Raw genomic sequence first — 27,887 nt, 5'->3', positions numbered from 1 at the left:
CACTGTGCATCTGGCTTACATGGGACTTGGAGAGTCAAACATGGGTCTTTAGGCTTTTCAAGCAAGTGCCTTAACTTCTAAGCCATCTTTCCAACCCATTTTTTTTTTCTAACTCCAGCATGAACTTTGTAGATGGCAATATGGTCCAAATGATGCAACCCCTGTGGGTTAGGGAGTGAACCCATTTTATCCCAAGGCCTTTGCTTTCCTGTCACTGTCCTCAATGCATGAAACTTGTCCTGGGCTCACATCTGGGAATTCTTTGAAGATGGAGTCACCACAAACGTACACAATTGTTTTTTCCAGAAAATCAGCACAGCCAAATCATAACCATGCTCATGCTAATGAACATTGAAATACAGTATTGTCAAGACCCAGTAAAGATCTGGACTTTCTTCCTACTCACAACTTAGCAAGTCAGTCTGTCACTATTTCACAGATGCTGAAAAATATACCACACTCCTCGGCTAGAGACCAATAGCTCATGAGGCAAGTAGTAGCTATAGTCTTGAGAGGTTTTTCTTTGACTCCTGCAGTGTGACACAAAGAAGGCCAGATGACACGGAAACACTGTGTGATTTCATTAATGGCAACGAATTCTGAGTTTTGGGACTCTTATAATGGAAGTGGATATGACTGACTGCTTATTAATCCAAGGTGAAACTTCAGTCTTCCAATCCTGTACACCCTTGGAAAGACAAAGATCCTTGCAAAGACAGTTTGGAGCAAAGGATATGTGTCAAATGCAACTGTGGGGCTGGAGAGATGGCTTAGCGGTTAAGCACTTGCCTGTGAAGCCTAAGGACCCCGGTTCGAGGCTCGGTTCCCCAGGTCCCACGTTAGCCAGATGCACAAGGGGGCGCATGCGTCTGGAGTTCGTTTGCAGAGGCTGGAAGCCCTGGCGCGCCCATTCTCTCTCTCTTCCTCTATCTGTCTTTCTCTCTGTGTCTGTCACTCTCAAATAAATAAATAAAAAAATTTTTAAAAATTAAAAAAAAATGCAACTATGTCCCATCAAGCACATCGTTTGCTGTGTGCTAGGGTCCACTTGTAAGTGCTTTCAGATTTGTAATTCCATCCATCAGACCTGTACTGCCATAGGCACTTAAGGTAAAGCTACTTCTGGTTGCAGCCAGACATCCCTAAGGGGCAGAGATGGGATTCAAGTAGGGGTTGCCCATGGTCTGGTGTAATGAGGCTTCACTATTTTCACTATTTTAACACTTGTGTGTAACAACAATGTGCTTGCTGGTCCCTCTCTTGTCCATGCTTAACGAACATTTGAGAACACAGTGACTCCCAGCCTTGAGTGTGGGTCAGAACTCCCTAGAAATTTTGTTAGGATTTTTTTTAAATAGTTATTTGAGAAAGAGAGAGAGAAAGGGCACCCCAAGGCCTCGAACCACTGCAAATGAATTCCTGATGAATGTGCCACTTTCTGCATCCAGCTTATTTGGGTTCTGGGGAGTCAAACCTGGGTCCTTAGGCTTCCCAGGCAAATGCGTTATCCACTAAGCAATCTCTCCAGCCCCTTGTCATGAGTTTTTTTAAATTAGTTAATTTATTTATTTGACAGAAAGAGGGAGAGAAAGAGAGAGAATGGGTGCACCAGGGCCTCCAGCCACTGCAAATGAGCCCCCTTGTGCATCTGGCTAAAGTGGGACCTGGGGAATCGAACCTGGGTCCTTTGGCATTGCAGGCAAATGCCTTAACCGCTAAGCCATCTCTGCAGCCCCGTCATGAGTTTTAAACTCAAGACCTCCAGGTGACGCTGCTGCTGCTGGCTAGGACCTTGTTTTTTGCACCACTGTGATGGACTTTATTATAGGTCTTTTCCCACTAAAATATGAGCTCTGAAGTCCACGATGTTTCTGTATTGTTCAGCAATGTCCCTGTAGTGCTTGTATACTGTCCAACACATGTTTACTGAATGGATGAGGAAGAGGGTGCAGCATTGCCTTCAGGTTGTTTGGTTTGCAAGTGTATGTGTTCATGAGTGTGTCGGTATATTATGTATGCGCATGCGTTCATATGTGTGTGGGTACATGTAGCTTAAAGGTAGATGATGGGTGTCCTTTCCAGCTTACTTACTGAGACCATATTTCTGGCTAAGCTTGGAGTTCACTGATTCAGCTAGAATGGCAATCCAGCATGTTCCCAGGATCAACTCGTGTCCCAAGCTCCAGATAGCAGGCACGTGCCGCCATGCTCAGCATTTACCTGGGTGCTGCAGATCCAAACCCAGGTCCTCACGGCAAGCGCTTTGCCAATTGAGCCATCTTCCAGATTGCTGTCCGACCTTCGGACAGTCCTCAGTTACTGTCCCGCAGTGAGCGGCCCTCCCTGAGGCAGGGCTGCCACGGTGGAGACGGACCCAGATCTCGTAGAGGCAGCGGGCAGCCAGCTCTTAGTGGACCCGTGCGAGAATGGTCGCAGGCCACCTCTGGTAATAACATGTGGACTTCCTTAAAACCGCCTTCCAAGGGGCACAGAAACATCTAAGGACCTTATTTAAGCCATCCACCGCCAGGAATGGAACTCATGTGTGAGTGGCTTTGGAATTTCTTTTGCTTTTTTATTCTGGAGAACTGCTGGCACAGAAACAAGCACTAAGCAGGATTCCAATTAAATTCTTTGACACAAACCTCCTCTTTCTGTATTGAAGTGTTTTGTTTTGTTTTCGGTTTTTGGTTTTGTTTGTTTGTTTGTTTGTTTTCTGAGCAGAGTTCACAGTGGGATCGGTATTCACACTAATCGGTACACCTCTCTCCGTGCAGTTTGTGGCAAGATGTGCAAGTTTCGTTGGCTCATCTTCCATTCCTACTTCAGCTGCACCATAGACAGCATGACTCTACGAGGGTACACTTGTCACAGAGCTTACGGAAATACAGAATACCAGGCTGTGCCCCCAGGGAGAGTACCCGACATGTCTATTTCTCTGGCATGTGTGAGGATCTGAGCTCAGGTCTCACACTCCCGCAGCAAGTATTTATCTAGTGAACCGTCTCCACAGTCCAATACTTAAGATTGTTAACAAGTAATTGATTCTCTCTGCAGATTGGCACTGATCATACTTTCAGGATCGCCTGTCTGAGTTTTCTGTCGCTGTAACAAAGCATTTTTAGATCAGGTACTTTATAAAACATAGTTATTTGGCCCACTGTCGTGCATGGAGTCTTGGACGCACGAGAGTCCAATCTGTTTAGCACCTGATGAGGAACTTCATGATACGGGTGAGGGAGGGCATCCCATGGTGAAGACAGTGCAGGAATACTAGCTTTGTCTCACAGCCTCTTCTTGTAAAGCCACTGGCACCAGGACCTCATCTTACTATTAATTAAAAGGTTCTGTCTCCAAACAGCATTAACATGAATTCATGGACTGATGTATAGTTGAGAGTTCTTTCTTAAGCTTCCCCAGCGACTGTTTCCTCATCTCTGGGACAAATACAACACTTGTTTGGCTTCCTAGGAGGGGTACTGCAAGACTATTGTATGGAAACAGTAAGGAATTTTAGAGTCTTTGCTTTGTTTTTGGAGGTAGGGTCTCGCTCTGGCTTAGGCTGACCTGGAATGCACTCTGTAGTCTCAGGCTGGCCTCAAACTCACAGCGATCCTCCTACTTCAGCGTCCTGAGTGCTGGGATTAAAGGCGTGTGCCACCACACCTGGCTGAATTGTAGATTCTTTTTTGAAAGTTTTATTTATTTGCAAGCAGAGAGAGAATGAGAATGGGTACACCGGGCCTCTAGCTGCTATAAGCGAACTCTAGATGCATGCACCACTTTGCGCATCCGGCTTTATGAGGGCACTGGGGAATCAAACCTGGGTCTTTAGGTTTTGCAGGCAAGCGCCTTAACTGCCAGCCAAATTTTAGATTTTTGACCTGCCACCCATCTATACAATGTGGAAGGTGGAGAGATAGCTTATGGTTAAGGTGCTTGCTTGCCAGCCTGATGGTCCAGGTTCAAATTCCCAGTACCCTTGTAAAGTCAGATGCAAAGTATGTGCATTTGGAATTTGTTTGCCATGGCAGGAGGCCCTGGCACACTCATTCTCTACCCCTACCTCTCCCTGCTTGCAAATAATACAAAATAGATTTTAAAGATTTTTAGATTTATTTATTAGAGACAGAGAGAGGGAGAGAGAGAAGGGGCACCCCGGGGCCTCTAGCTACTGCCAACAAACTCCAGATGCATGTGACACCACGTGCAGCTGCCTTACATGGGACCCGGAGAATCAAACCTGGGTCCTTAGGCTTCGTAGGCATGCACCTTAACCACTAAGCCATCTCTCCAGCCCCCACAAAACAGATTTTAAAAAAGGAATATATGTAACAATAAATTCTCATTATTTGACCCTGTAGATACTGGTTGGGCTCAGAAACCTGCATAATGGGTCTTTTGAGCGTATGGGCTCTCTGCAAATGTAAGAAAAATCTAGAGTAAGGGGATTAAGATGAGCCTCAAATAGTTTCATTTCTGAGTCAATTCCAATTGTTTTACATGCAGTTTCAGATGTAGCAACCTTCCTTTTAGCCTAGTGTACTTCTTTTAATCATAATAGCTAGGCACACTGGTCATTATTTAAATCCTTTTAAGTGTACCACTAAGGTTGCCCTGTCTAAATACATTTTCCCTGGATAGATCTTGATGCAGTGTCCAGGTTCTTGCCACACACCCATCCAGATAATGAGTTTGTGTGTCTCGATGCTGTCCCACCTGCTAACAGTTCACTGTCCCCTTTCTGGAGAATGGGGAAGGCCTGCAGCTTAGAGGCCACCTTACACTACACACCATCATCAGATTGGAGGGCATACCACATGCAGGATTTGCAAAGTCTTGCCCGTGCACATCAGCCTTGCCCAGTTCAGTCACTTCCCTTCCTGTCAGCTAAGCTCCCTCCCTTTCTTGAAGTACATGTCCTTATAAATGACTTTCAGAGATCTGAGACACTCCTTTCAGGAATCCCGCCTGTAATGCCATTCATTTTGACCCAGGTTTTAGTGTTTTACATTTTTGGTATTTATTTGGCTTAGTGGTTAAGGTGCTTGCTTGTGAAGCCTAGGGACCCATGTTCAACTCTCCAGGTCCCACATAAGCCTGACACACAAGGTGACGAAAGCCTGCAAGGTCACACACGCGCACAAGGTGGTGCACATATCCTGAGTTCAATTACAGTGGCTGGAGATCCTGGCATGCCAATTTTCTCTCTTGCATAAAAAGGGGGCGGGGCTGGAAGGATGGCTTGTAACAATTAAGGTGTTTGCTTGCAAACCCAAAGAACCCATGTTTGATTCTCCAGGACCCATATTGGCCAGATGCACAAGGGGGCACACATATCTGTAGTTTGTAGTGGCTAGAGACCCTGGCACGCTCATTCTCTCTCTGTCAAATAAATCAAAAATATGTCTTTTAAAAAGGCCAGTCTGTTGGGCTTGCCTCAAAAAAAAAAAAAAAAAAAAAAAAAAAGGAGAGCTGGCTGGGCACAACCACTTCCTCTCTGCTGTTACGTAGCTTCCTTCCTACTCCCGCCATGCTCCCCATGGTCGCCACCCTCTGGAACTGTAAGCAGAAGTAAACTCCAGTTTCTCAAGTTGCTTCTGGTCAGGTATTTGTTCACAGCCATGAGAAAGTAACTGACAGAACTGTGCACCCAGTATTTCGATGGCATTTCCCAGTAACGTTCTCAACATGACCTGAGTTCTGCTACTGATATTACTCCTGATTGTAAGCCTGCCCTTGTATCACCTTTTGCCCCACATCACTCTCTAGGCGGACCATCATTCCAACAGGTCCCAGTCCAAAGTCCCCAGCATATGCACACAGCTATGTGCTGGTTCCCACCAAACAGCTGCTTCAGGGGGACCCCTTCTCATGCCCACTCCTCCTGCAGAGAAGCTCTCACCTCTGTCTTCTTCCGGGTAAAGCTCCAACAGTCCTTCACGTCTTGGGCTTCACACCAGCCCTCACTCACTTCAGCACTTAACTCCATATTGACACCACATACCACATGGAAATTCGAGTGGCTATTTTGACTCTGCTCTGTCAACACATTGAAGTAAAAATGCCTACGCTGAATCAGAGTAGAGAACTTGCTCACTATACCAAGGTCATGTGTGACTGAGGTGACGTGGCAGACGCTGCCTGCTGTTTACTAAGGCTTGTTTCCTTTGTCCTGGGACAGCAGTCTGCATTTTCTAGCCTGCCATGCACTTGAGGGTGGTGACATGAAGCTGTAGCCAGGCACAGGGGGCAGTATCATGGGATCCACTTCCAAGTAATGCCCACGTAAATACCACAAGTGCTCTTTTCCCTTCCAGTTAGCCAAGGCGCTGCCACCCAGCATTACTAAGCATAGATGAACTTGCTGGCAGCCTGGGCCTTTCTGAGGCTGTATTGAGCAGAGACTCCTGGTGGCAGAATCAGCCTTTGTCCTTCATGTGAGCAAGAAGTAAACTCCGATTTGTGCTTGAGTCATTGTTGATGGCAGTAAGTAGGATTGCCCTCACGTGAGCAAGCACTGAGACATGGCTTTTCTAACATAAGGAACACATTGACAGTGTCTAGGAAAAATTCAGTCTTAAAATGACTGTGGCCGGGCGTGGTGGCGCATGCCTTTAATCCCAGCACTTGGGAGGCAGAGTCAGGAGGATTGCCATGAGTTTGAGGCCACCCTGAGACTACATAGTTATTCCACGTCAGCCTGGGCCAGATTGCAACCCTACCTCGATAAACCAAAAAAAAACTATGTACTAAAGAACAGATCCTCACCTCTTGAGCACACAGAGAAAGCACAAGAAAAGCCAGGGCATCAACGTACCCGTTCTGCATGAGCCGTCCACCAGCCACCAGGCTAGAGAGCAACTGAAGCCAACTGCTCACTAAGAACTGAGCCGGTGACAGACAACCAGTAGTTAAGCCTAGGATTATGTCACTGATTAAACACTACCCTGTCCAGGACTTGGTCTACATGCATGTACATATATCTACATACATTTCCCCTTAGGCTGTGTGCCAGGCAGTTCAGACTCCAACACAGAGGAAGTGTCCAGTAAACGTTTCTCACAAATTACTGGAGGGAGGAACTCAAAGAAACTCAAAGCGTCATTGTTTCACGACTCCTTGTGACATTCGTAATTACCTCTGGTATCACCCACCTTACAAATGAAAACACTTTTTTGGGGCAATCATAATTGTATGCTATCCATCAAACAATAAAACCTCGATAGCTGAGACATTCAGCCTGAAGATGAAATATTAACTTCTTGATCAAATGCCAGAACTTACAGATGAGTATGAAACAGACATCAATAATTACAGCTTGTACTGCAGTTGTTGATTTCTAAAGCTCCAGGTTCAATGAACAAGTAATAACTGGATAGACACACCCTTCAGAAATGAGAGGTGGGAAAAGATTACCTCATTCCATACCTGTTATCCAGCAAGACCCCTGCAGCAATTTAACAAGAGGCAGCCATAGACCTACAAGGTGGTGTGGGCGGCAGCTGCTCGGGGGTGCCAGTAAGTGGGCATAGGAGAAAACCTGGCACAGGAGCACTGGGAGCTCAGGCACCACCCTCCATTCCTCTCTCATTCCTGCACATTCTCTCTTTGAGTAGTCTGATCCGGATACACAAAGCATATATACTGAACAACTTTTTGGGTGTGTGTACGTGTACGCACACAGATGCAGATGCGTATACAGTGTGTGCATTCATGTGGAGACCACCGAGGAATGTCAGGGGTCCTTCTCTGTCACTTTCCCACTTGTTCCTTGAGACACACACTCTCACGGAATGTTTCAGTCACTCTGACTGACCAGCAAGACTGACTGACTCTCCACTCCCACAAGATTGGAGTTACAGGTATGCATGGCCACACCCAGACTTTTACGTGGGTCCTGGGGACCAAGTGAATCAGGTCTTCTCAGGCAAGTGCTCTTACCCTCTCAGTCACCTCCCAAGCTTACTAAATATCCATTTCTTTTTTTTTTAATTTTGTTCATTTTTATTTATTTAAGAGTGACGGGGGGGGGGGGAGGGAGGGAGAGAATGGGCACGCCAGGGCTTCCAAGCCACTGCAAACAAAATCCAGACACATGTGCCCCCTTGTGCATCTGGCTAACGTGTATCCTGGGGAATCGAGCCTCGAACCGGGATCCTTAGGCTTCACAGGCAAGTGCTTAACCGCTAAGCCATCTCTCCAGCCCTAAATATCCATTTCTTAAAAGTACAATTTCATTTGGAGAAGTCTGACACTTTTTCTTGAATTTAAAAAGGGACTACTACTGGGCTGGAGAGATGGCTTAGTGGTTAAGGTGCTTGCCTATGAGGCAGATGGGAAAACACAAGGTAGTTTGTGACATTTTATAAACCAGAGAATATAGCCGAGTTCCAGGGATCAAATTCACCAAAGCCCACGTGGAAGGAGGCTACTTGGAGGGGAGGGCACAGCAGTATTTGAAGACAGCCTCCAGAAGGGCACAGCACCCGGCACAGTGCTCACCAGTGAGCAGACCATGGGAATGGCGAATGTGCTTTCAGTGACCACCACAACCTGCCACACTGGCAGCCAAGGGTCCCTTCTCCCGGAAAGTCTGCTGATTTCCTCTCAGCACTAGCACGTGAGGCGTTTTCCTTCCAAGGTGAGTAGTGTGGAAACAAGGAACAACCACCGCGTGCCGTGCTGCTCCTTCTCTCAAAATCGAGAGCACCAACCTCCGAAACGGAAACTGGGTGGCAATGCCTCAGAACGCACAAAGGCCAAGAGCACACACGTACTAACACCATGTCCCTGCAACTTATGAGCACACATTTAAGTCTCTAGCACAGTCACTAATTTAAAGTCTGGAAACCCAGTACGCTGTTCTGGTTGGTTCTAACAACAGTACACAGCAGTGAGTGTGCAAAGCCCCTGAATTTCTACATGTGTTCCGATTTGTTACCAGGTTAGAAGGCACTGGCGCCACAAATACCAATCTACATTTGCTTTTGGAAAAAAGATTCTCATGTACATATGTTGTCCAAATATTTCTATTTGTTTCATGAAAGTCAGAGCTAAGACTTTAGTAGAGTGTAAATTTTAAGCCAATGAATAAACAGTTGGCTTGAAAAAATATTAAACTGACATGCAAAGTACTTGTAACCCTGCCAGATTCTAAAAATAAAGGAAGCTTCTGCCAAAACAAAAAACTTGAATTGTCTCAGTTGGTTCTGATTTGACAACTATGTTTTTCACTAGGTTAATTTTCCAAAATGGGACCTGACATAGTATCAGCCTGTTTCCCCAACTTTATTATCTTTAGAGAACAGTAATGCACAATGGGCATCTCATTTAAGCATCAGACTCACATGTTTTGTTATTAAGATAAACATTTCTAAGAAACATAATACTAGGGCCTGAGACATTGCTTAGTGGGTGTGAAGCCTAAGGACCCAGGTTCAATTCCCCTATCCCCATGTAAACCAGATGCACAAAATGGCATGAGTCTGGAGCTCGTTTGCAGTGGCTGGAGGCCCTAACATGCCCATTCTCTCTGCCTCTCTCTCAAATAAATAAAAATAAAAATGCAAATAGATAAAATATTTTTAAAAAACATAATAGTAATCTTTACCTAGCAAATGTAAATGCAGTCATCTTCTAAGTCACAGATTCCTATTTTAAGAAGTCAAACTTTTCAGAGCTGGGGCGATGGTTCAGCAGTTGAAGGTAATTGCTTGTAAAGGCTGCTGGACCCAGGCTCCATTCCCCAGTACCATGCAAAGTGGTGCATGCATCTGTGATTCTCACACCTGTACGGCAATGGGAAGTAGAGCCAGGAGAATTGGAAGCTTGCCAGCCAGCTAGTCTGGCGTTCACTTTGTAGTATAGCAGTTAGTCTGAAGTGGCAAGAGACTCCTGTCTCTCAAAAAAGGTGAAGCACAGACACTTCACGTTGTCCTCTGACTTCCAGACACATACATGAAATATATATGCACCCCACATAAATAAATACATAAAATTATTTTTTTCAGTTTCAAACTTCTGATCAGTTATTAAAAGGCAAGGCAACAGTGTAGCCAAAATGGCTATCAGTAGATTTGAAATGTGTGCTTTAAAGTTGTTATCTAAAATCCACATAACATTTTATTCCTGTCCTAGGCCTGCCCCCTCATCTGTCTGCCCCCAAAATAAGTACTTATGATATGGTATTTGAGATTTATGATCAGTTGCAGAGACCTGTTTAACTGCTGATTTACAGTCTTGGCTGAGGTATTTAACTCTGTCATCAGAACTAATTATAGCAAGCTGGAGATTATATATTCAAACTCTCCTTTTGGTGAAAGAAATAGAATGTTGTGCTGAAAATCAGAAACATCCCAAGGGCTCCTAAACAAGAATGCACTACCAACCTGACTTCTGAAAACCAGTGCTGTAAAGCTCAAAATTACTGTTCTTTAAGTAAGCTGCTTTAGCCTAAAGTACTTAAACAATAAATCATGGTTACATTAACGCTATACTGATGCCTAAAACATATTAAATCTCAGTTAACAGTAAATGACATTTACATTACTAATCTAATTCAAGCATTCTGGTAAATGCACATGTTGAAGCTTCAGGGACCGGAGCTATTACTGACACACAAAGAATCCTTATTTCAGTGTGGTCACAATAGAAAGGAGAGATGACTACACCCCTTGGGCAACACAGGTATTCTAGGAATAATGCTCCCATTTTGTTGCTTTATTGAATATAGTATCTAAATTATATTTCCACATAAGGGGCCAGCAGATATAAGCCACAAGCCTAGCGCTTCCTCTCCAAACCCTTCCCTCCTACCTACTTTTTGACTGTACTAATGGTTTCAAACTTTCCGCAATCCATGTGCCCAAAGCAGTAGGGACTTAGGAGATGTGGCTTCCCCTGCTAAGTGAGGCCCTTCCTACTGTCTGACGGACGCCCAACCTCACTGCCCTCCACTCAACTGAAATGCTCCCATGGGCCTATGAAGCCTGAATAGGGCACGGCAGAGACAAATGCTGACACTGACATGGAGTGAAGGCTCTGGTGGATAGGCTTTGGGTCAGAGGCTCCAAAGACCCTAATAGATGGAGGTCGTTCTGCCAAGGCACAGGCAGACAAGAAGGGGACGTGGAGATGCTTCGTGGGTAAAGTGCTTGCTGCACAAGCATGAGGACCTGAGTATGAATTGTCCAGAACCCACATAAAATGCTGGGTGTGTGGGCTGAGGAGATGGCTTAGCGGTTAAGGTGCTTGTCTGTAGAGCCAAAGGACTCAGGCTCGATTCCTCATGACCCATGTAAGAAGGTAATAGATGCATCTGGAGTTCATCTGTAGCAGCTAGAGGCCCTGGCACGCCCATTCTCTCCCTCTCATAAATAAATAAATAAATATATTTGGGCTGGAGAGGTGGCTTAGCGGTTAAGGTGCTTGCCTGCAAAGCCTAAGGATCCAGTTTTGATTCTCCAGGTCCCACATAACCCAGATGCACATGGTGGTGCATGTGTTTGGTTTATAGTGGCTAGAAGCCCTGGCACACCCATTCTCACTCTCTCCCCCTCTGTCTCTAATAAATAAATAAAAAATAAAATAGTTTTTAAAGTGCTGGGTGTGGTGCACATGCCTGGAAGGCAGATAGAACCCCTGGGGTTCACTGGCTGGCTAGTCTAACAGAAGCAGTGCGCTCTAGGTTCAGTGAGAAACCCTCTCTAAGAATAATACGGACAGCAACTGAGGAAGACACCCAGAATTGACATTTGGCCTCTACATGCATGCGCACATGTACAACAAACCAACATGCACAAGAACATACATACAATCATACAGATCAGATACCAAAGCAAGAGACAAGAAAGTAAAATGTGCTTTCAAAGGTCATTTCATACCCTAAGGAACTGCATGTGAGAAAAGAGAAAATCAAGTCAGAAGCCCAAGGGAAATATCTGTTTTGAAGCACTATATATAAGACATCCACATCACACTGCTGCTCATAGATAATGTTCTTCATGTTTCAAATAAAACCAATGGATTGAACAGTGGGTACAGAGGAAAGGTCCCTATACTACAAGTCTGTGTTGACCCACTAGCTGAAATGAGATGTCAGAGGAAGCTAGTACCTGATAATAATTATAAAATGGAACAGAAGATAGTAAATCACAAAATATATGATTGGCTGATATTTGTTCTGGACACATTTTCATAATAAATAGTAGATTTACAATTGCCTAAATCTTTCTTACTCTATGCTGGCTTTCCCCAAGCACATGGAATCAAGATATGATTTTGGTCCCTTACAGAGCAACTAATTAGGCATTTATTCCAGAGCCGAGAGAAAACTTAAATGTATCATCATGAGTTAATAAAACTGCGTTATGAAGTTTGAAATAATGTAACAGTGTAGTTAAATATAACCATGACTCATTTTCACAGCATCCATACATGGTCTTACCAGCTTGTCACATGCTTTCCAAAGACTTGTACTTAGTATTTTAAAGCACATCTAAGGAAAACTTTCCCCATGGTCCAGGGGTGAGTGTCTCTCTTTAGCCTCATTAACTCATTGACTCTTTAAAGGAGTAGTGGGGAAGAGAGGTAAAAGAAAAAACCAGTTCTTCAACAATGCAAAGTGATGTTATCTTGAGTTACACTCGTCTGTCTGATACAATCATAGTATCTTCTCTAAGACCATCTGACAGCTTAAAGAATGACATGGTTGACAGATATTTACAAAGATATTTCTAGGCAGAGCTGAATTTAAATCATTCTTCAAAGACTACATTTTGTCCCCTTTATTATAATTACTCATCTGAAGTACAAAAATTAATTCACTACTTTTACTGTATGACTACGAAATATGAATCCTATTGCCTCCAATAAAGAACCAATAATTATTTTTAAACCATTAAGGTAATTAAAGTCATTTGGAAAAGGAATTAACAATTGAGAATTTTTGTATTTATGACTAATCCATTATAAACAAAGCCAATCTGAACACAATTCCAGAAAACATACAGTCATGCCAAGAACAGATGAGGCAGTACAAGGTCCTCTCAGGCTATGCTGTACCAAACCGATGAAAAGCCAAACTGGTTTTATACTATGGGTATTTACAAATAAATAAAATCCTATCTTTTTTCTCCCCCTGTATTGATGCTTAAAATTCCTTACACAAATAGCAAAATATTCATTTCCTTCTCTCCAATAGGACAATTTTGTAGAAAAAGACTAAAAAAAGTTCATAATCAATTCCCAAGTTTCAAGCTTGTTTTTTTCTACTTTTGTCAGTTTCCTGACATAGTTGACCTAAGGAGGACAATCTTCTGTAGAGTAAGCACACCAATCTACAAATGTCTTGAGAGACTCTGCAATGTTACATATATCCCATGTTGCTTTTGGTTTCCCATCTCTTCTTTGCTTCAAACCTAAAATGAAAAACATAAAAATCTCAATTTATTTCTCACAAAACACTTTGTTAAAGCAGCATGTTTATTAAGTGACCAAAGTAAAGCAAGCCTTGAACTTTCACACTTTCTTATTCCTTACAAAAGCCACAACACAGGCTGAAGGAATGCCTCCATATTTATAATCTGATAAACATTTAGCAGTATAAAAAGTAAAGTTAAAGAGCAGCTCCCCACAAAATGGATTCCCACAGTGAGTGCATTAGCAGGCTTTCCTCAATTCCAACAAAGCCAGGAGAACCAAGACAACAGCACTGTACACTCACCCCCATGCCAGTTTCTTCTTTTTTCGAGCAGCCTGTGAGTTTTCAGCCTCCTTTTTGGCTTTAACAAACTTGTGGCAGGCAATTGCTTTGGCAATTTTCACACCAAGCTAAGAATTACAAGGGGGGAAAAAAAAAGAGAAAAAATTGTGAAAATCAATATTCCAGCTAATGTCAAAATGACAGTAATACAAATAATTGAGAACACATGGGTAAGACAGCCATGTCTAGAAATGAGAAACGAACAAAGTATAGTGAATACACAGCCCACATTTCCCTTCTCTCCCCAAAGACCCTTTCCCTAGCTGCACTATCTCCTGGATAGAAATCCTCCCCAAACTCAGGCCCTCGAGGGTCCACAAAGGTAGTAATGAGGCTCTTCAAGCTATCTCAGCAATTCTGTAGGCTGGACAGGAATTTGCCCTGATAAGGCTGCACAGACTGACAGAGACATCAACTTTCTTTGCTCTGGGCTAGAATTACAGCAACTCAGTGCAGTCATACCAGTTATCTCACGCTGATCAGAAGCTCTGATTGGCAGTCACAGATGGGATTAATAAAACATGGGAAAGCTAATTACTACTTCATAAATGCACTCTGCATGATGGGCAACAGCTTTTAAGTCTCTGGAAGAGAAAAGAATATAGGGGAACCAGAAAGAAGCTGGACTCCAGGACCCAGATGTTCTCCAGGCAGGATCCCTACCCATGCCTCCCTGACAGCCAAGTGCCAGTCTCCAAGGTCCATTCAAGACAAACACCCTCACTCGGCCTCTAAGCCTGAGCTTTGGCAGTCTTCGGTCCTTTCTGCTGCAGGGCTTTCCCAGCAACTATCTCCAGAGCAGTACTGAGGTCTCTAGTCGAGTAAGTGGCTTAAAAATGCCCACCTAGCCAGGCGACGTGGTGCATGGCTCTAACCTCAGCACTTGGGAGGCAGAGGTAGAAGTGTTGCTATGAGTTCGAGGCCACCCTGAGACTACATTGTGATTTCCAGGTCAGCCTGGGCTGGAGTGAGACCCTACCTCAAAAATAAAAAATAAAATAAATAAATAAAGCAAATCTACCTACTTATATGGCTCAAAGAACCAGGGTAAGCTAAGCCATGTGGTGGCACATATGCCTGTGATCCCAGTATGCAGAAGTAATGTTTCAAGTTGGAGACGAGGTTAAGATACACAGTGAGTTCCAGGCCATTCAGAGATGCAAAGCAAGACCCTATCTCCAAACTTCCCCCTTCCCCCTCACACACATGTCCACAAAATCCTGGGCAAATGACAAGGCTTGATCTTTCTGAGATTTCTTACCTGTCCATTCCTTCACTAAATCAAATACATATCAGGACACAGGCAGACTTGTGGAAGAGAAGCAAACAGCATGGAAGCCACTGTAAAGTCAGCGCATCAAAGCCTGAGTTTTAGAGATGCTTGCCAACAGAAAGCATGGTAGGAGGGAGGTTAAATACACATGCAAAGAAAGAAGCCCCTTTCAGAAAGGGAGGTCTGTAACGCTTGACAAGTCTTTCAGTTTATCTTGGCAAGCACTTAACAGACAAGTGGTCAATAAGAATTGCCTGGACTTTGTAAAATGAGAGAAAAATAGACCTTAATAATTTATTTAAAAAAAATATAAAGCAGGAGAGATGGATTAGCAATCAAGATACTTGCCTGCAAAGTTTAATGACCCATATTTGATTTTTCAGGTCCCATGCAAGTCAGATGAACAAGGTGGCACATGCATCTGGAGTTTGCAAGTGGATACAGGCCCTGGTGCACCCATTCTCTCTCCCCACCCCCCCGTCTCTAATAAATAAATAAAAATAAAAACTTAAAAAATAAGCAAATGAAAGGATGCTGACTATCAAACCAAAGCATTGAGCTGGTTAGCAGCAACAGGTGAGTCCTGGGGAAAGGGCTGGTTAAGATGTGAGACCTATTTGAGAGCACAGCAACTTCAGTATCTGCTTGACAGTCACAGCAACACTTCACTACTACTTCCTCTCTTCCACACGACATCTGCCCCACACTACACACACAAATGCATGCTTCTGTCAGGCTCTGTTCTAGGCACTGAAGACACATCACTGAGCCACACACACCAGCTCTCAAATGGCATGCAAGTGAAGAGTGTGCCTGCCCTGCTTTGTTCAGATAGCTCTCTTACTTCCCAGTATCACCTAAGTCACCACATGACTAAGAATCAAGGGGCTGAGCATCACTCCCTCTAGATAGAAGTCTGGGTGGGGCCGTGGCACCACTTTTCATTAAGAGGACATTCCTACCCACTAAAAATCTATGGACTTGTCATACACAAAAAAAAGTAGCACTGCTGGCAGGGTTAGGCTTGTGAGCAATGCAGTATTAAATGAAACACCATATCTTCATGGCTGAACTTTTCATTGTTTCTCTCGAAATCCAAGAATGGGCAGGGCTCTCCTTCACCTTGTGGTGTCAACATCTCCACAGACAGCCTTTGGACTCACTATGATAGAAGAATTGAAGGGTCTCCTACTGGTTCTTAAGCTTTAGTCCCAAAGTGTCACAATATGTCTGGTCAGTGGTAATCAGATGGCTCCACTACGTGCAAAGGAACTGGGCACCACAGAGGTACAATGGAACACATGGAGAGCAGTAAGAACATTTATCCTGTTGCAAACTGCAATCTGAGCTGTGTGTTTAAGATACATAGGAGGCTGTCCTCATTCATCAGTTGCCTCTTTCCTGCCCCATCTCCCTGAAAATCTGTACCCTCTGTTAATTCCATCCCTATGTATTACACATCAAATGCAAATGTGATATACGATTTAATTTTGTCACCCCACTTTCTCCCTCCCCACACAAGATCCACCCAGCCACTTTGGATAAGAAACAACAATGATTTGAACCATACAATGTACTGTTAGCCAAGTGAGAAAATTATTTCCCCAAGGGCTGCAAATTAAGCCATAGATTCACCTTCTTAACTCACTGAAATTTTCCTATAGGTTCCCAAGATTAAGAACAGCCACAACACTCAGTACTCCAATAGACTGACTTCACCTCACCATGGATCACATGAAAAAAAAAAAAAAATCAAGAAGTAAAGCCAAACCCAGAACCACCAAGACGACGGTAAATATTTACATCATTCATGATTAGGACACAGCATAAACTTTGAGGAATTCATTAGACTGCACTAAAAAAATATTCACAGGAGAGGGCTCCATCATTTCTTGAACTAAGTAAGATATACTGAACTATCTGGTACATAGAAACACTTTGAAGTGGACAGAATTGCTCCTATAAGAGGTATATATTTTCTAAGTACACTATACATGGGCCAGGCTAGATGGAATTTTCTTCAATTGATAAACATTAAAATGAACCTGGGTCTATGTATTACTTTTTTAGAGAAAAAAATTGTTTGGCTTGTAACGATGGTGAAAATTCATAATGCGTAGTCCTTCATGTGCTTAAAATGAATCATTTCACTTATTTCTGTGGAAAAAGAAAAAGAACAAGACTATCTAGAAATATAAAAGAGTAACAAAGCCTTCAATGGAAAAGACAGCTAAGAAGAAATGCAGTTCTCCAGTCAAGATGGCTAAACCGAGTTTAGAATATAAAAGAATATCGTGCTGTGTTTCAATATTACAAACAAATAAAATATGCAGACAAGAACCACCTCTTCTATAAAAAGAAAAATCATCTTCCTGCCCAACGTAAACATCACAAAAGCCTGGTCAATGGTTTTTACATTAAAAAAAAAAACCTGTATGGGGTCATCAGATAAGTGTAACACCACAATGTGGAAAGAATATTTTAATGAATAAAGATACATACAGAATTTCTTGTATGTGTAACCAAAGTATCAGCATTTTCCATATAGGACATCCAATATTTTGCTGCATTTTAATTAAGGTGTCTAAACATTATCACAAAGAACTGCAAATTGGTCAGAGCATGCGGTAAGGAAAATTAAGCTCTAAAGGCTTTTTATCACCGTATTTCAGGAACCAAGGGTGTAAAATGTTCTAATTTGGGATATATTAAAAGCCATAAAAGGTCTTTCAAAAAGATTAATGGTACTTTGCTTGGATTTAAGATAAGGGCTTTAGCTGGTTGGAAAAGCAGGGCCCTGGCTGGACCCTTGAGGCATTCATCTTTACAGCCACTTGGAAGATTTGTAAAAGCGTCGGCAGAACCTCAAGCAAATGCACAGCGACATTTTTGTAAAATTCCTTTCAATTTTATAGGTTTAGTATGTGTAAATCATATTAGGTTGTAAAATAGATATAATGGCACATCTTTATAAACATTGTACAGATTTTTAAAAGACGTACATCAAAATAAAGTATTTCTGGGTAAAATGTTGTCATTAAAGTTTCCTGATAATCACTTGAAGCATCTGATCCAGACAGCTTCATCGAGCACAGCCATAAACTTCTTATCCATTTCATAAAATATTTTACTCATCTCAAAATTACCAGCTTGTAAGAGATTTATGAAGTCTTCCTCCTTTTGAACACTTTCAAGGCACTTACTTAAAAATACCAATTATCATTCTTTAACTTTTTATGGAATAGGTCTCTATGAAAAATATTTATGCCGTTCTCTTTTGTTCTTTAATTAAATGAAAACAGATGTTTTCTGAAGTAAAGCGGAACCATTACTGGAGTACTTAAAGTGTTAAGGTCTTTAATTTTTATATCAGTTTGGTCGACAATTCCTGATTGTCTTTACTCAAGCTCAACATTAATGTCAAGCAAGTTACCTAGGAGACGAAAGAGATCAAAGAGACAAAACCCCTCCAATGTCTGATTAATCAAGCCTGCAAACAGCTTATTTCTTTTAGCTGCATGCAAGTATGAAAATGAGATTGTGGGAGCGAACACTGTGCAGATTTGTGCATTCTTATCAGAACAAAGCAGCGGCAGCCTATTTCATGGATCATTGGCACTGTCACCAGCGCTACATAGAACGGGTGACAGCTCCTCATTTTGAGGCTTGAACAAAATTAGCAAAAAGTCGGCACAAATTAGCCTCTCATCTTTTTAGTAATATGACATTATTCATTTACTTTTTATCCAATTTTTAATTTTTTCCTTGTCAGCTATCCCTTTCTAGTATCTCTTGCATGGCATCATAAAATGTCTTCTAAAACACAAGCAAAGAAATAGCCGAAGTTGAAATAACATGTGAAGTTCAAGAAGCAAATAAGACAAGCATTACCAATAACTGCTAATGCTGTGTTTTCAAATAACTTTCAAAACTTTGAAGTAATTGATTAAAAAAAAAAAAACAGCTTAAAATGCCATGCAGTTCCATTATATGAAATTGTTGTTTTTTCTAGAATGGAACATGGCTAATGTAATTCATCAAATCACAATTGAGCACGGTACCTCCTCTATCCATGCAGGGCGGCTCAGGATATCCACATCTGCACTAGTCCCTTCCCTCCATAGTACTTTTCTCACCGGAGAGGCCGGTGCTCTGAAGACAGCAAATCAGTACGCTATGTCCTACTTCACCATTTAACTTCAACTTAAGTCGCATCACTTCCTCTGCCACTGACACATAATTTCTTTGTCATCTTAGAATGTAAATGCACAGACTGACATATAATTTAAGTATCACATTTGTGTCTGTATGTGTGTGCAACTATACACATACTTATTTCCTTTAACACCTATAACTTCATATCACTTTATTTCAAAGGATAACCCAAGAAATCCTAATTTTTAAGCACAGCAGAAAGAGATACACACAGGCACGTGGTATGTACATACACACTCATACATATATGAGCCACACATTCTACTTTGATTTTGTAGCAAAATAGTTTCCATTACACCTGTCTTAAAGATTCCAAATTATATGTAGATTAGTGTACACCAACACAGAGAGAAATGGTGCTTATAGCTGAAATTACTCTTGGATACAGACTTGTATTCAAGCAACTTATTCCATTCATAAAGGGAAAAAAAAGCATTAAAAAATTAACCATAAGCTGTTAGATGCTTTACACAGTCCCCACAAGAAAGACAGTTTTTTAAAAGAACTGTAGTACTGTTTTCAGCAATTTCTTTATCTCTGTTCTTCTAAGTAAGAAAGCCTATTAACAAGCTTTGAACTTAAAATCACATTTACAATAATGTGCCATCAACAGTTTTATAAGCTAATTAGAAAAAGATTAATTAATGACTGGCTGCTAATAAAATGGCAATCATGAAGAAAGAAACCAAGGGTGCTAAGCTTCAACTACCACCAATTAAGAGCTAATTACAAACAAATTATATATGTGTTTTGCTGTGGGCTTTAATTTACTAAAATGGTTTTAATTAAAAGAGAAAACATGCTGATTAATTGAACTGCAGAAAAAAATCTACAGTATAAACTGTGCTTTGTCTGTCTCTTTAATTAGACTTGTAACATCTGAAATCTTTTTTTCAGGTTAGTTAAAAGCACAGATAAACATAATTAAAAGAGAGCATAAGGAATACCATTTGAGGTGATCACCCAACCAGACCCCAAAGGTTAAAAGAAAACATCTACACTGCAGTGCGATCTGTGTAAGCACACCTAGACACCGAGAGAAAACTCCATCACTGGAGCTCTCATCTTACTTCTCTTATGCTACAGTATTTCAGCTTCAAGGCTGCAGGGTTTTATGGGCACAAACCTATCTTTACACTGATGTACAGGAATTCACACACAGGCCTTCCCTCACTTAGACTGACACAGCTTATGTATTGTGGCACAGCACTGTGCCAAGCCTTCATCTACAGGTGACAACTGTCTTATATAAGAACTAAGCAGAATGAGGCTTCAAAGAATTAAAACAACCATTTTAAAGCTCCCTGGACTTTCTGCAAAATAGGAATGTTTAAATTAAAAAGCACTGAGAGATGACCAAAGTTAATGAAAAGGAGTCTGTCTCAGATGATCCTCAGCAGGCACACACACCTCCCAAAGGCAGGGAACTCCCACCTGCCCTGGATGGCTGGTGGGCTGCAGGGGAACAACACCACTGCATGAGAGGCCTTTCCTCCTCCCCAGTGCAGCACATTCCCTCTGTCAGTGAAATGTGCCAAAAAGAAAATGGTCCTAAACACTACATACTGCCTAACTGGAAAGAGAAGTCAGTCAAAGAAGGCAGAGTAGTAACATCTGAGACATAAGATACACTTTGCCAGAGTGTATCGGTAGACGTCAGATGACTATGAAATGATTAAGTAAAAACCAACCACTTGCTTTTAGAGAAAACTCATGGTTGACTGTATCTGTCATATACACCCCTGATAATAGCAGGAAGGTAATCTCCTGTCTATAAAAATCAAATGATAAATGTAAGTATTAAATTCACACCCTTGGCATATGTAAATAATATATAAAGCATTTCTACTGTGTTTACTCACTCTTCTGTGGCTAGAAACCACAAATATAACTCTAAAAAGGATCTGCCCTTCTTTGTTTTGGTGGTGGGGATTCGAGGTAGGGTTTCACTCTAGCTCAGGCTGACCTGGAATTTACTAGGTAGTCTCAGGGTGGCCTTGAACTCACAACAATCCTCCTACCTCTGTCTCCCAAGTACTGGAATTAGAGGCATGCGGCACCACGCCCGGCTAGGACCTGCCCCTCTTGAGCAGAGTCAAAGAATATACTGGTCTATGTTACAGATGAACAAAATGTTTTACTCCAGAAACTTGGTTTAAGGTACTTCTTGCCAAGGAGAGTATTTGTGAAAATGGGAAGAGAGCAATTTTTCTATCTGGATTATAAAACATAGGGGTCAGAACCAAAACATTTGCTTTGACATTAACTATGAAATAAAATTTTCTTTTTGTTTTGTTACAAATGCAATAGTTCTAACTAGATATGACTTTAAACTTGGGTTTGAGAGCATCTCAAACTTAAAAATTTAGGCAAATGCTTTTATTTTGAATTCCACATGTAATAATACCCCAAGTGCATTAATAGATAAACCTGTCAATATTGTATTGAGATTTTCATTGCTATTTTTTTTGGGTGAGGACTCAGCTCCCATCTCACCAAAAGTAATCAGAACTACATAAAACTAGTAACTGAAATGGAAATGGTAAATTGTAATCAAATACACTCAGGAAATTAAACCATAATCATAAACTGCCTTAGAAAAATACCTTGAATACTAGTATGGGACCAACAGCATCTCTGAGAAAGCACAACTTCTCATATGTTACCAAGGCATGTAAAACCTACCTCCCCAGATGCTCGTGAAAATACCTTCCGATTTTTTACAAGATTACTCCTTTTAAAAAGAGTAGTCTAGGGCTGGAGAGATGGCTTAGCGGTTAAGCGCTTGCCTGTGAAGCCTAAGGACTCCGGTTCAAGGCTCGGTTCCCCAGGTCCCACGTTAGCCAGATGCACAAGGGGGCGCACGCGTCTGGAGTTCGTTTGCAGAGGCTGGAAGCCCTGGCGCGCCCATTCTCTCTCCCTCTGTCTGTCTTTCTCTCTGTGTCTGTCGCTCTCAAATAAATAAAAAATTTAAAAAAAAATAAAAAAAAGAGTAGTCTACAAATTACAGTTTACCCAAATTTAGAGAGCAGTGAATTCACAATTCACTTAGTTATGAGAAAATAAAAGTCAAATGTTAGTTTTTAAAAAGGCCATGAGTAGAGCCGGGTGTGGGGGCACACACCTTTAATCCCAGCACTTGGGAGGCAGAGGTTGGAGGATTGCTGAGAGTTTGAGGCCACCCTGATACTCCATAGTAAATTCCAGGTCATCCTGAGCCAAAGTGAAACCCTACTTGGAAAAACCAAAAAATAAAATAGAATTTATAAAAGGCCATGACTATCTTTTTAATCAAAATGTTAACAAACTGTTAATATTTTGTTAACTTTATGTCCTTACTGCAATTCAAAAATGTAAGAAATCTATAATGAAATTGCTGGTTTAATATGTTGTACAAACACAGTATTTACTTATTAGTTATAGAGGAATATATATATACATGTAGAAGCATTATTGCATGTGATACTTTGGTTAGATTCTAAATTAGTATTATATTCAATTGCAAATCATTGCCTTGGTCCTCATTTAAATCCAAGAAAATGAGCTGTAAAATATGAAACATTTTATCATACCATTAAATTGAAATGTTTTGGCCTTGGCAAAAATGGACTATAACCAAAGCACCTAAGATGTGAATATTAATATCTCATGAACCATCATTGACTTGACTACTGTTTCCAGGTTGTGCAAGATTATTAAAAAGTTGTACCATGAGGTACTGATATTTCCAAGAAATTAAGTTTAGGTTGTATAGCTAAAGACCATCTCTTGTAGAAAAGCTTAATCTTGGGCTAGAGAAATGGCTTAACAGTTAAGCACTTGCCTGTGAAACCTAAGGACCCCAGTTCAAGGCTCTATTCCTTGGGACCCACTAACGCCAGATGCACAAGGGGGCGCACACATCTGGAGTTCGTTTGCAGTGGCTAGAGGCCCTGGTGTGCCCATTCTTTCTCTGCCTCTTTCTCTGTGTCTGTTGCTCTCAAATAAATTAATTAGTTAATTAATTAAACAACAACAACAAAAAGAAGAAAAAGCGGGCTGGAAAGATGGCTTAGCGGTTAAGTGCTTGCCTGTGAAGCCTAAGGACCCCGGTTCGAGGCTTGGTTCCCCAGGTCCTACGTTAGCTAGATGCACAAGGGGGCGCACGCGTCTGGAGTTTGTTTGCAGAGGCTGGAAGCCCTGGCGCGCCCATTCTCTCTCTCTCCCTCTATCTGTCTTTCTCTCTGTCTGTCACTCTCAAATAAATAAATAAAAAATATTAAAAAAAATAAAAATAAAATAAAATAAAAATCTTTGCTTATTAAAAAAGAAAAAAAAAAGAAAAAGCTTAGTCTTTAAGGGCATGTGCCTTATCAAGCTTAAATTAAACTTCCAGGCAACTTCATATTCATTTTTGTCCTGACACTATGCAGGCAGCACTGAAATCACCTGAGTGATCCATCCAGTTAATACAGAGACGCCTCGTTTGATGATGAGGACACACATGTGCTGCACAAATCAAACTGGCGTTTATTCCCACAGGCAAAGGTGAAGACGCTCAGAAAAAAAATCCTCTTTAGAGTGTAAGATTCAACCTAACTGCTGCCCTCTTTCATTCACTTTAGCACTTTTATTTCCAAACCTTTGTTTCGATGGCTTTGTACAGACTGGGATGTGAATTATAGTGAAGACAACATATGAGAAAAGACAGGAAGACCGAAAGGATGGCAGTTTCCATCACTGTCAATGAAGAGAATGTACTTTCAAGTCTGAATAAGTCTGAGGTTAAACCTCAAATATCCTCGAAATACGAGCATATAGTTGTTTAAAGATATAAAAGACTTTTTAAAAATTAGGACAGTCTTATCAGTATGACACAAACTTGATATATGTTGACTTTATTTCTCTTTCAAACTGCTAACAAAGAAGTATTTAACCACTAGGAAGGGCAGTCTCAAAGCCATCCACCACAACATGGCAAACCCAAAGATGACAGCAAACTGAGGCTTCAAACACATGCAGTCGGTCACCCCCTCAAACCAGACCCTGCGCTCTCTACCAAGGGAACGAGCTTCTAAAATCTGTGCGCTTGCTGTGTCACCATGACAGCGCCGACAGCCTTATTTTAGCAGATTTTTTTTTCTGAAAAACTGTTTTCAAGGGCTATTCAGAGATACGGTTCTACTTCTGACTTCATTTTCCTCAAAACCGATGCTGTCCTATTGGTTTCACAGGCTTATAAATGTTAAACATCAAAAATTAGTTTCACTTATTAGGGCTGGAAAGGACTTTAAGGTCTCTGGGATCTGTGCCTCTGAGCAAAGTCTTTATCAGCAGGTCCCAGTTGCTGCTTCTTGAAAAAAGAAAATGGTGCTATTAAAAACCAATATACCTGGACTCCATAAGGACACCTACCATGCACCTATACACTTCATTCACAGAGGACACCTACCATGCACCTATACACTTCATTCACAGAGGACACCTACCATGCACCTATACACTTCATTCACAGAGGACACCTACCATGCACCTATACACTTCATTCACAAAGGACAGCTACCATGCACCTATACACTTCATTCACAAAGGACAGCTACCATGCACCTATATACTTCATTCGCAAAGGACAGCTACCATGCACCTATACACTTCACTTGCAAAGGACACCTGCTATGCACCTATACACTTCATTGACAAAGGGCTTCTGCTCCAGACTCACACTTATAAAAATCTCATCATCACTCACCAGTCAAGAGGACTGGAACTAAGGGGATGCATATGAAAATGTAAAGCTCAAACTATTCTCCTGAGAATCCCAAAACACAAAACAAAACCAAAGGATTCTCAAAGAAGTTGCCATTTTTGAGAGTTCTGAGACACTGCCTCTGGCTACTTTCCTGGCAGTCACATACTACACACAGCATGAGAAGCTCAGGAAGACTGGTATGGGAGACCAGGGTGAAGTCAATAATGCAAGACTGGTACAGAATGTCACATGACATGCCCTTTCCAGCCCAGTATATCAACTTAGGGAATTGTCCAGAATCATGAGAGATTTGATACGAACTCAGAAAAGATTCTATGGTCGAACACCTTATTTAGGCTACATCTTAGATTTGATTTGCCTAGTACCAAATAGCATAATCATGATGTTTGCCAAGAACCAAAAAAAGGTAAAAAAAATATGATGTTTTAAAGAACTAAGAGTAATAACTGACGTTAGCAAGACAAGAATCAGCATCGGATGCTAACAATAGTGGGTGACAGTGTACAAGAGCATCTGCAATCTCAGGTTATCTCCCATCTCTCCACAGGTGCTTCCTCAACAGACAGAAAAATCACACTGAACAGTGCAGAAACCCAAATACCACTGAAGTCAAAGTAACACCATGGAGAGAAATGGGACAAAGAGATGTAGGTGCCTCTGCATAGCTTGAATGAGAAGACCACACCATCACTATGTGATTAATCATGAGGAGATACTAGAGAAGGCAGAACAAAACTGAGAACTAGGCCCTCACTGGTCTCTGTTCCTCAAAACCATTAAGGTCTTGAGACACAAAGCCAAAGGAACTATTCCATGTTAACAAAATATCGCGACAAAACATGATGTCAAAAACTAAGAAAAACAAAATTTTCTTTTGCTATTATAGAAGTTAGCATAGTAACTGCAAATTTAAATAAAGTGCACAGATTAGGAAAAAGTTTTTTACAAATTTTGCAACTTAAAGCCTGAAGAAACGAACTCTGTTTAAAGGAACTGGGAACCTGCCGTGACATCATTGCTTCCCTAGGAGCTCCTTCATGTAACGATACACTATGTTCTCCCCTCCTTTCTTTCTCCTGCGGTGACTCTGAGGGCTTTGCTGTGACAGCTGCCTTGGTGTTTGAAAGAGATCACACAGTACACAACTCTTGGGTCATGAAAGAAGTCTGGACAAGAAATAGAATGGGATATGAGTTTATTGAACCCTGCAATGCTGAAGAGCTCAGTGGAGATGACAAATTCACAGGCAGCATTTCTAAGATGGAAGGGCAGCCATACTCTGTAGCCCTGTGGGGTTTTCTTATGTGTGCATCTTGGGTTTCACTGGAAACTGTCTACCAACAGCAGGCCAGCTGGCATCCCACAGCAACCAGACCATTCCCAGAATTTTGAAAGCAATTCAAAACACACCTGTCTCAAACGCAGTACAATGTGAAATACCTTACCACCAGTGTGACATAGTAGAGAGCCAGCTCTCCCAAAGGCCATGTTCCTAATCCAAATTTGAATGCCACCAGGCTCTATATACCCTACCTAGTGGGATACTGCCCAGTGGTTGGTTATTGCTGCCTCGTGGGCTTTTCTAGTCCCTGAAAGCTACATGAAGTCCCACTCTTCCCTATCCCCATCATGATGTAATAGTATATATCAGCATCCTTAGAACTATGATAGATGTCTACCACCTACAATACCTTCCAACCCAAGCACTGCTCCTCCCCACCCCTACTGAACATTCTCATGGTCAACTCACCACAATTTGGAGATTAGATATAATATTGGTAACATTTTACTATCTCCTGAGTTAACTGTACTTTTAACTAAGTTTGTGGCACCATTTAATATACTTTCAAATCCATTTTATCAAAATGTGGAACCTTTACCATTCTACTCCAGAAGCAATGGACTGTTACTATGCCCAAATACTCTTTAACAGTCAAACCTTGGGCACAGAAGCCTTATGAGATGGGAAGAGAATATTTTATAAAAAAGCATCAAAGAAAGAATATTCAGTTAAAGCCTAGCTATATGGTAACTGGCTATGCCGAGTCACATAACTAAAAACACATGATCTACAACTTGTTTTTTAATGATGCAAATTCCCATTTCTGGGTATATACAAAAAAGAAGTGAAATCAGGGATTTAAACAGATATACCATATTCATAGCAGCCCTCTTCAAGACAGTCAAAATGTAGAAACAACTCAAATGTCTATCAATTAATGCACAAGGAAAATGTCAAAAAATACACAGATATGTACTGGATAGATACAGTGGATTATTAATCAGTCTTAAAATAGAAACAAATTCGGACACACATGGCACCATAATGAACTCTGAAGACATCATGTTACATGAAATATACCAGAGACAGAAGCACAAATATGATTCCCTTGTGTCAAGTAGCTGCAGGGGTCAAAGTCATAGAGACAAAATGGTGTGTCTGTGAAAAGCAGGGTGGAGTGGGAAGTGGGAAGTTTCAGTCTAACATGCAAGATGAGGGAAGTATTGGGGGTGGATGGTGGTAACGGCTGCAAAATACAAATGTCTAATGCCACTAAACCAAATTCAAAAGTGATATAAAATTGTGAACCTTATATATATCTCACAAGAATTAACTTTGTAAATTTGGTAAATACTTAAATGTCAAGGATTTTTGTTTTGTTTCAGACAGAATCTCATTCTATAGCCCAGACTGGCTTTGAATTCACAGCAATACCCCATCTCCGTCTTCCAAGTGCTGAAACCACAGGTGTGAGCCATCATCAACAGCAATGTTAGATTTTTTTTTTAAAAGCTGCAAAACTGCTAATCTTGCTACTTCTTGTCAATGTCCTTAATGCCCACTACCTTATAATTTGCTTCATATTAGTCCCTAGTACACATGT

The 27,887-nt window shown here is 41.5% G+C and overlaps 1 protein-coding gene across 3 annotated transcripts in view; it reads right to left on the bottom strand.

Annotated features, from left to right (window-relative positions):
• Positions 1–12,773: 12,773 nt before the first annotated feature.
• Fam204a (family with sequence similarity 204 member A) overlaps positions 12,774–27,887 on the bottom strand; it is a 33,035-nt gene continuing 17,921 nt past the window's right edge. For all 3 annotated transcript variants that reach the window (XM_045142235.1, XM_004659299.2, XM_045142236.1), the window contains exons 7-8: positions 13,727–13,833; positions 12,774–13,421 (exon numbers count right to left, since the gene is read on the bottom strand). In XM_045142235.1, coding sequence (XP_044998170.1) covers positions 13,370–13,421; positions 13,727–13,833 — 159 coding nt within the window. In that variant the 3' untranslated portion in view covers positions 12,774–13,369. The remainder of the gene's footprint in view (positions 13,422–13,726; positions 13,834–27,887) is intronic.

The sequence above is a fragment of the Jaculus jaculus genome, chromosome 1 (genome assembly GCF_020740685.1).
Source record: "Jaculus jaculus isolate mJacJac1 chromosome 1, mJacJac1.mat.Y.cur, whole genome shotgun sequence".
NCBI classification, from domain to species: domain Eukaryota; kingdom Metazoa; phylum Chordata; class Mammalia; order Rodentia; family Dipodidae; genus Jaculus; species Jaculus jaculus.
Note: the sequence above shows the minus strand (reverse complement) of the source record. Positions and strands in the feature narration are given on the sequence as shown.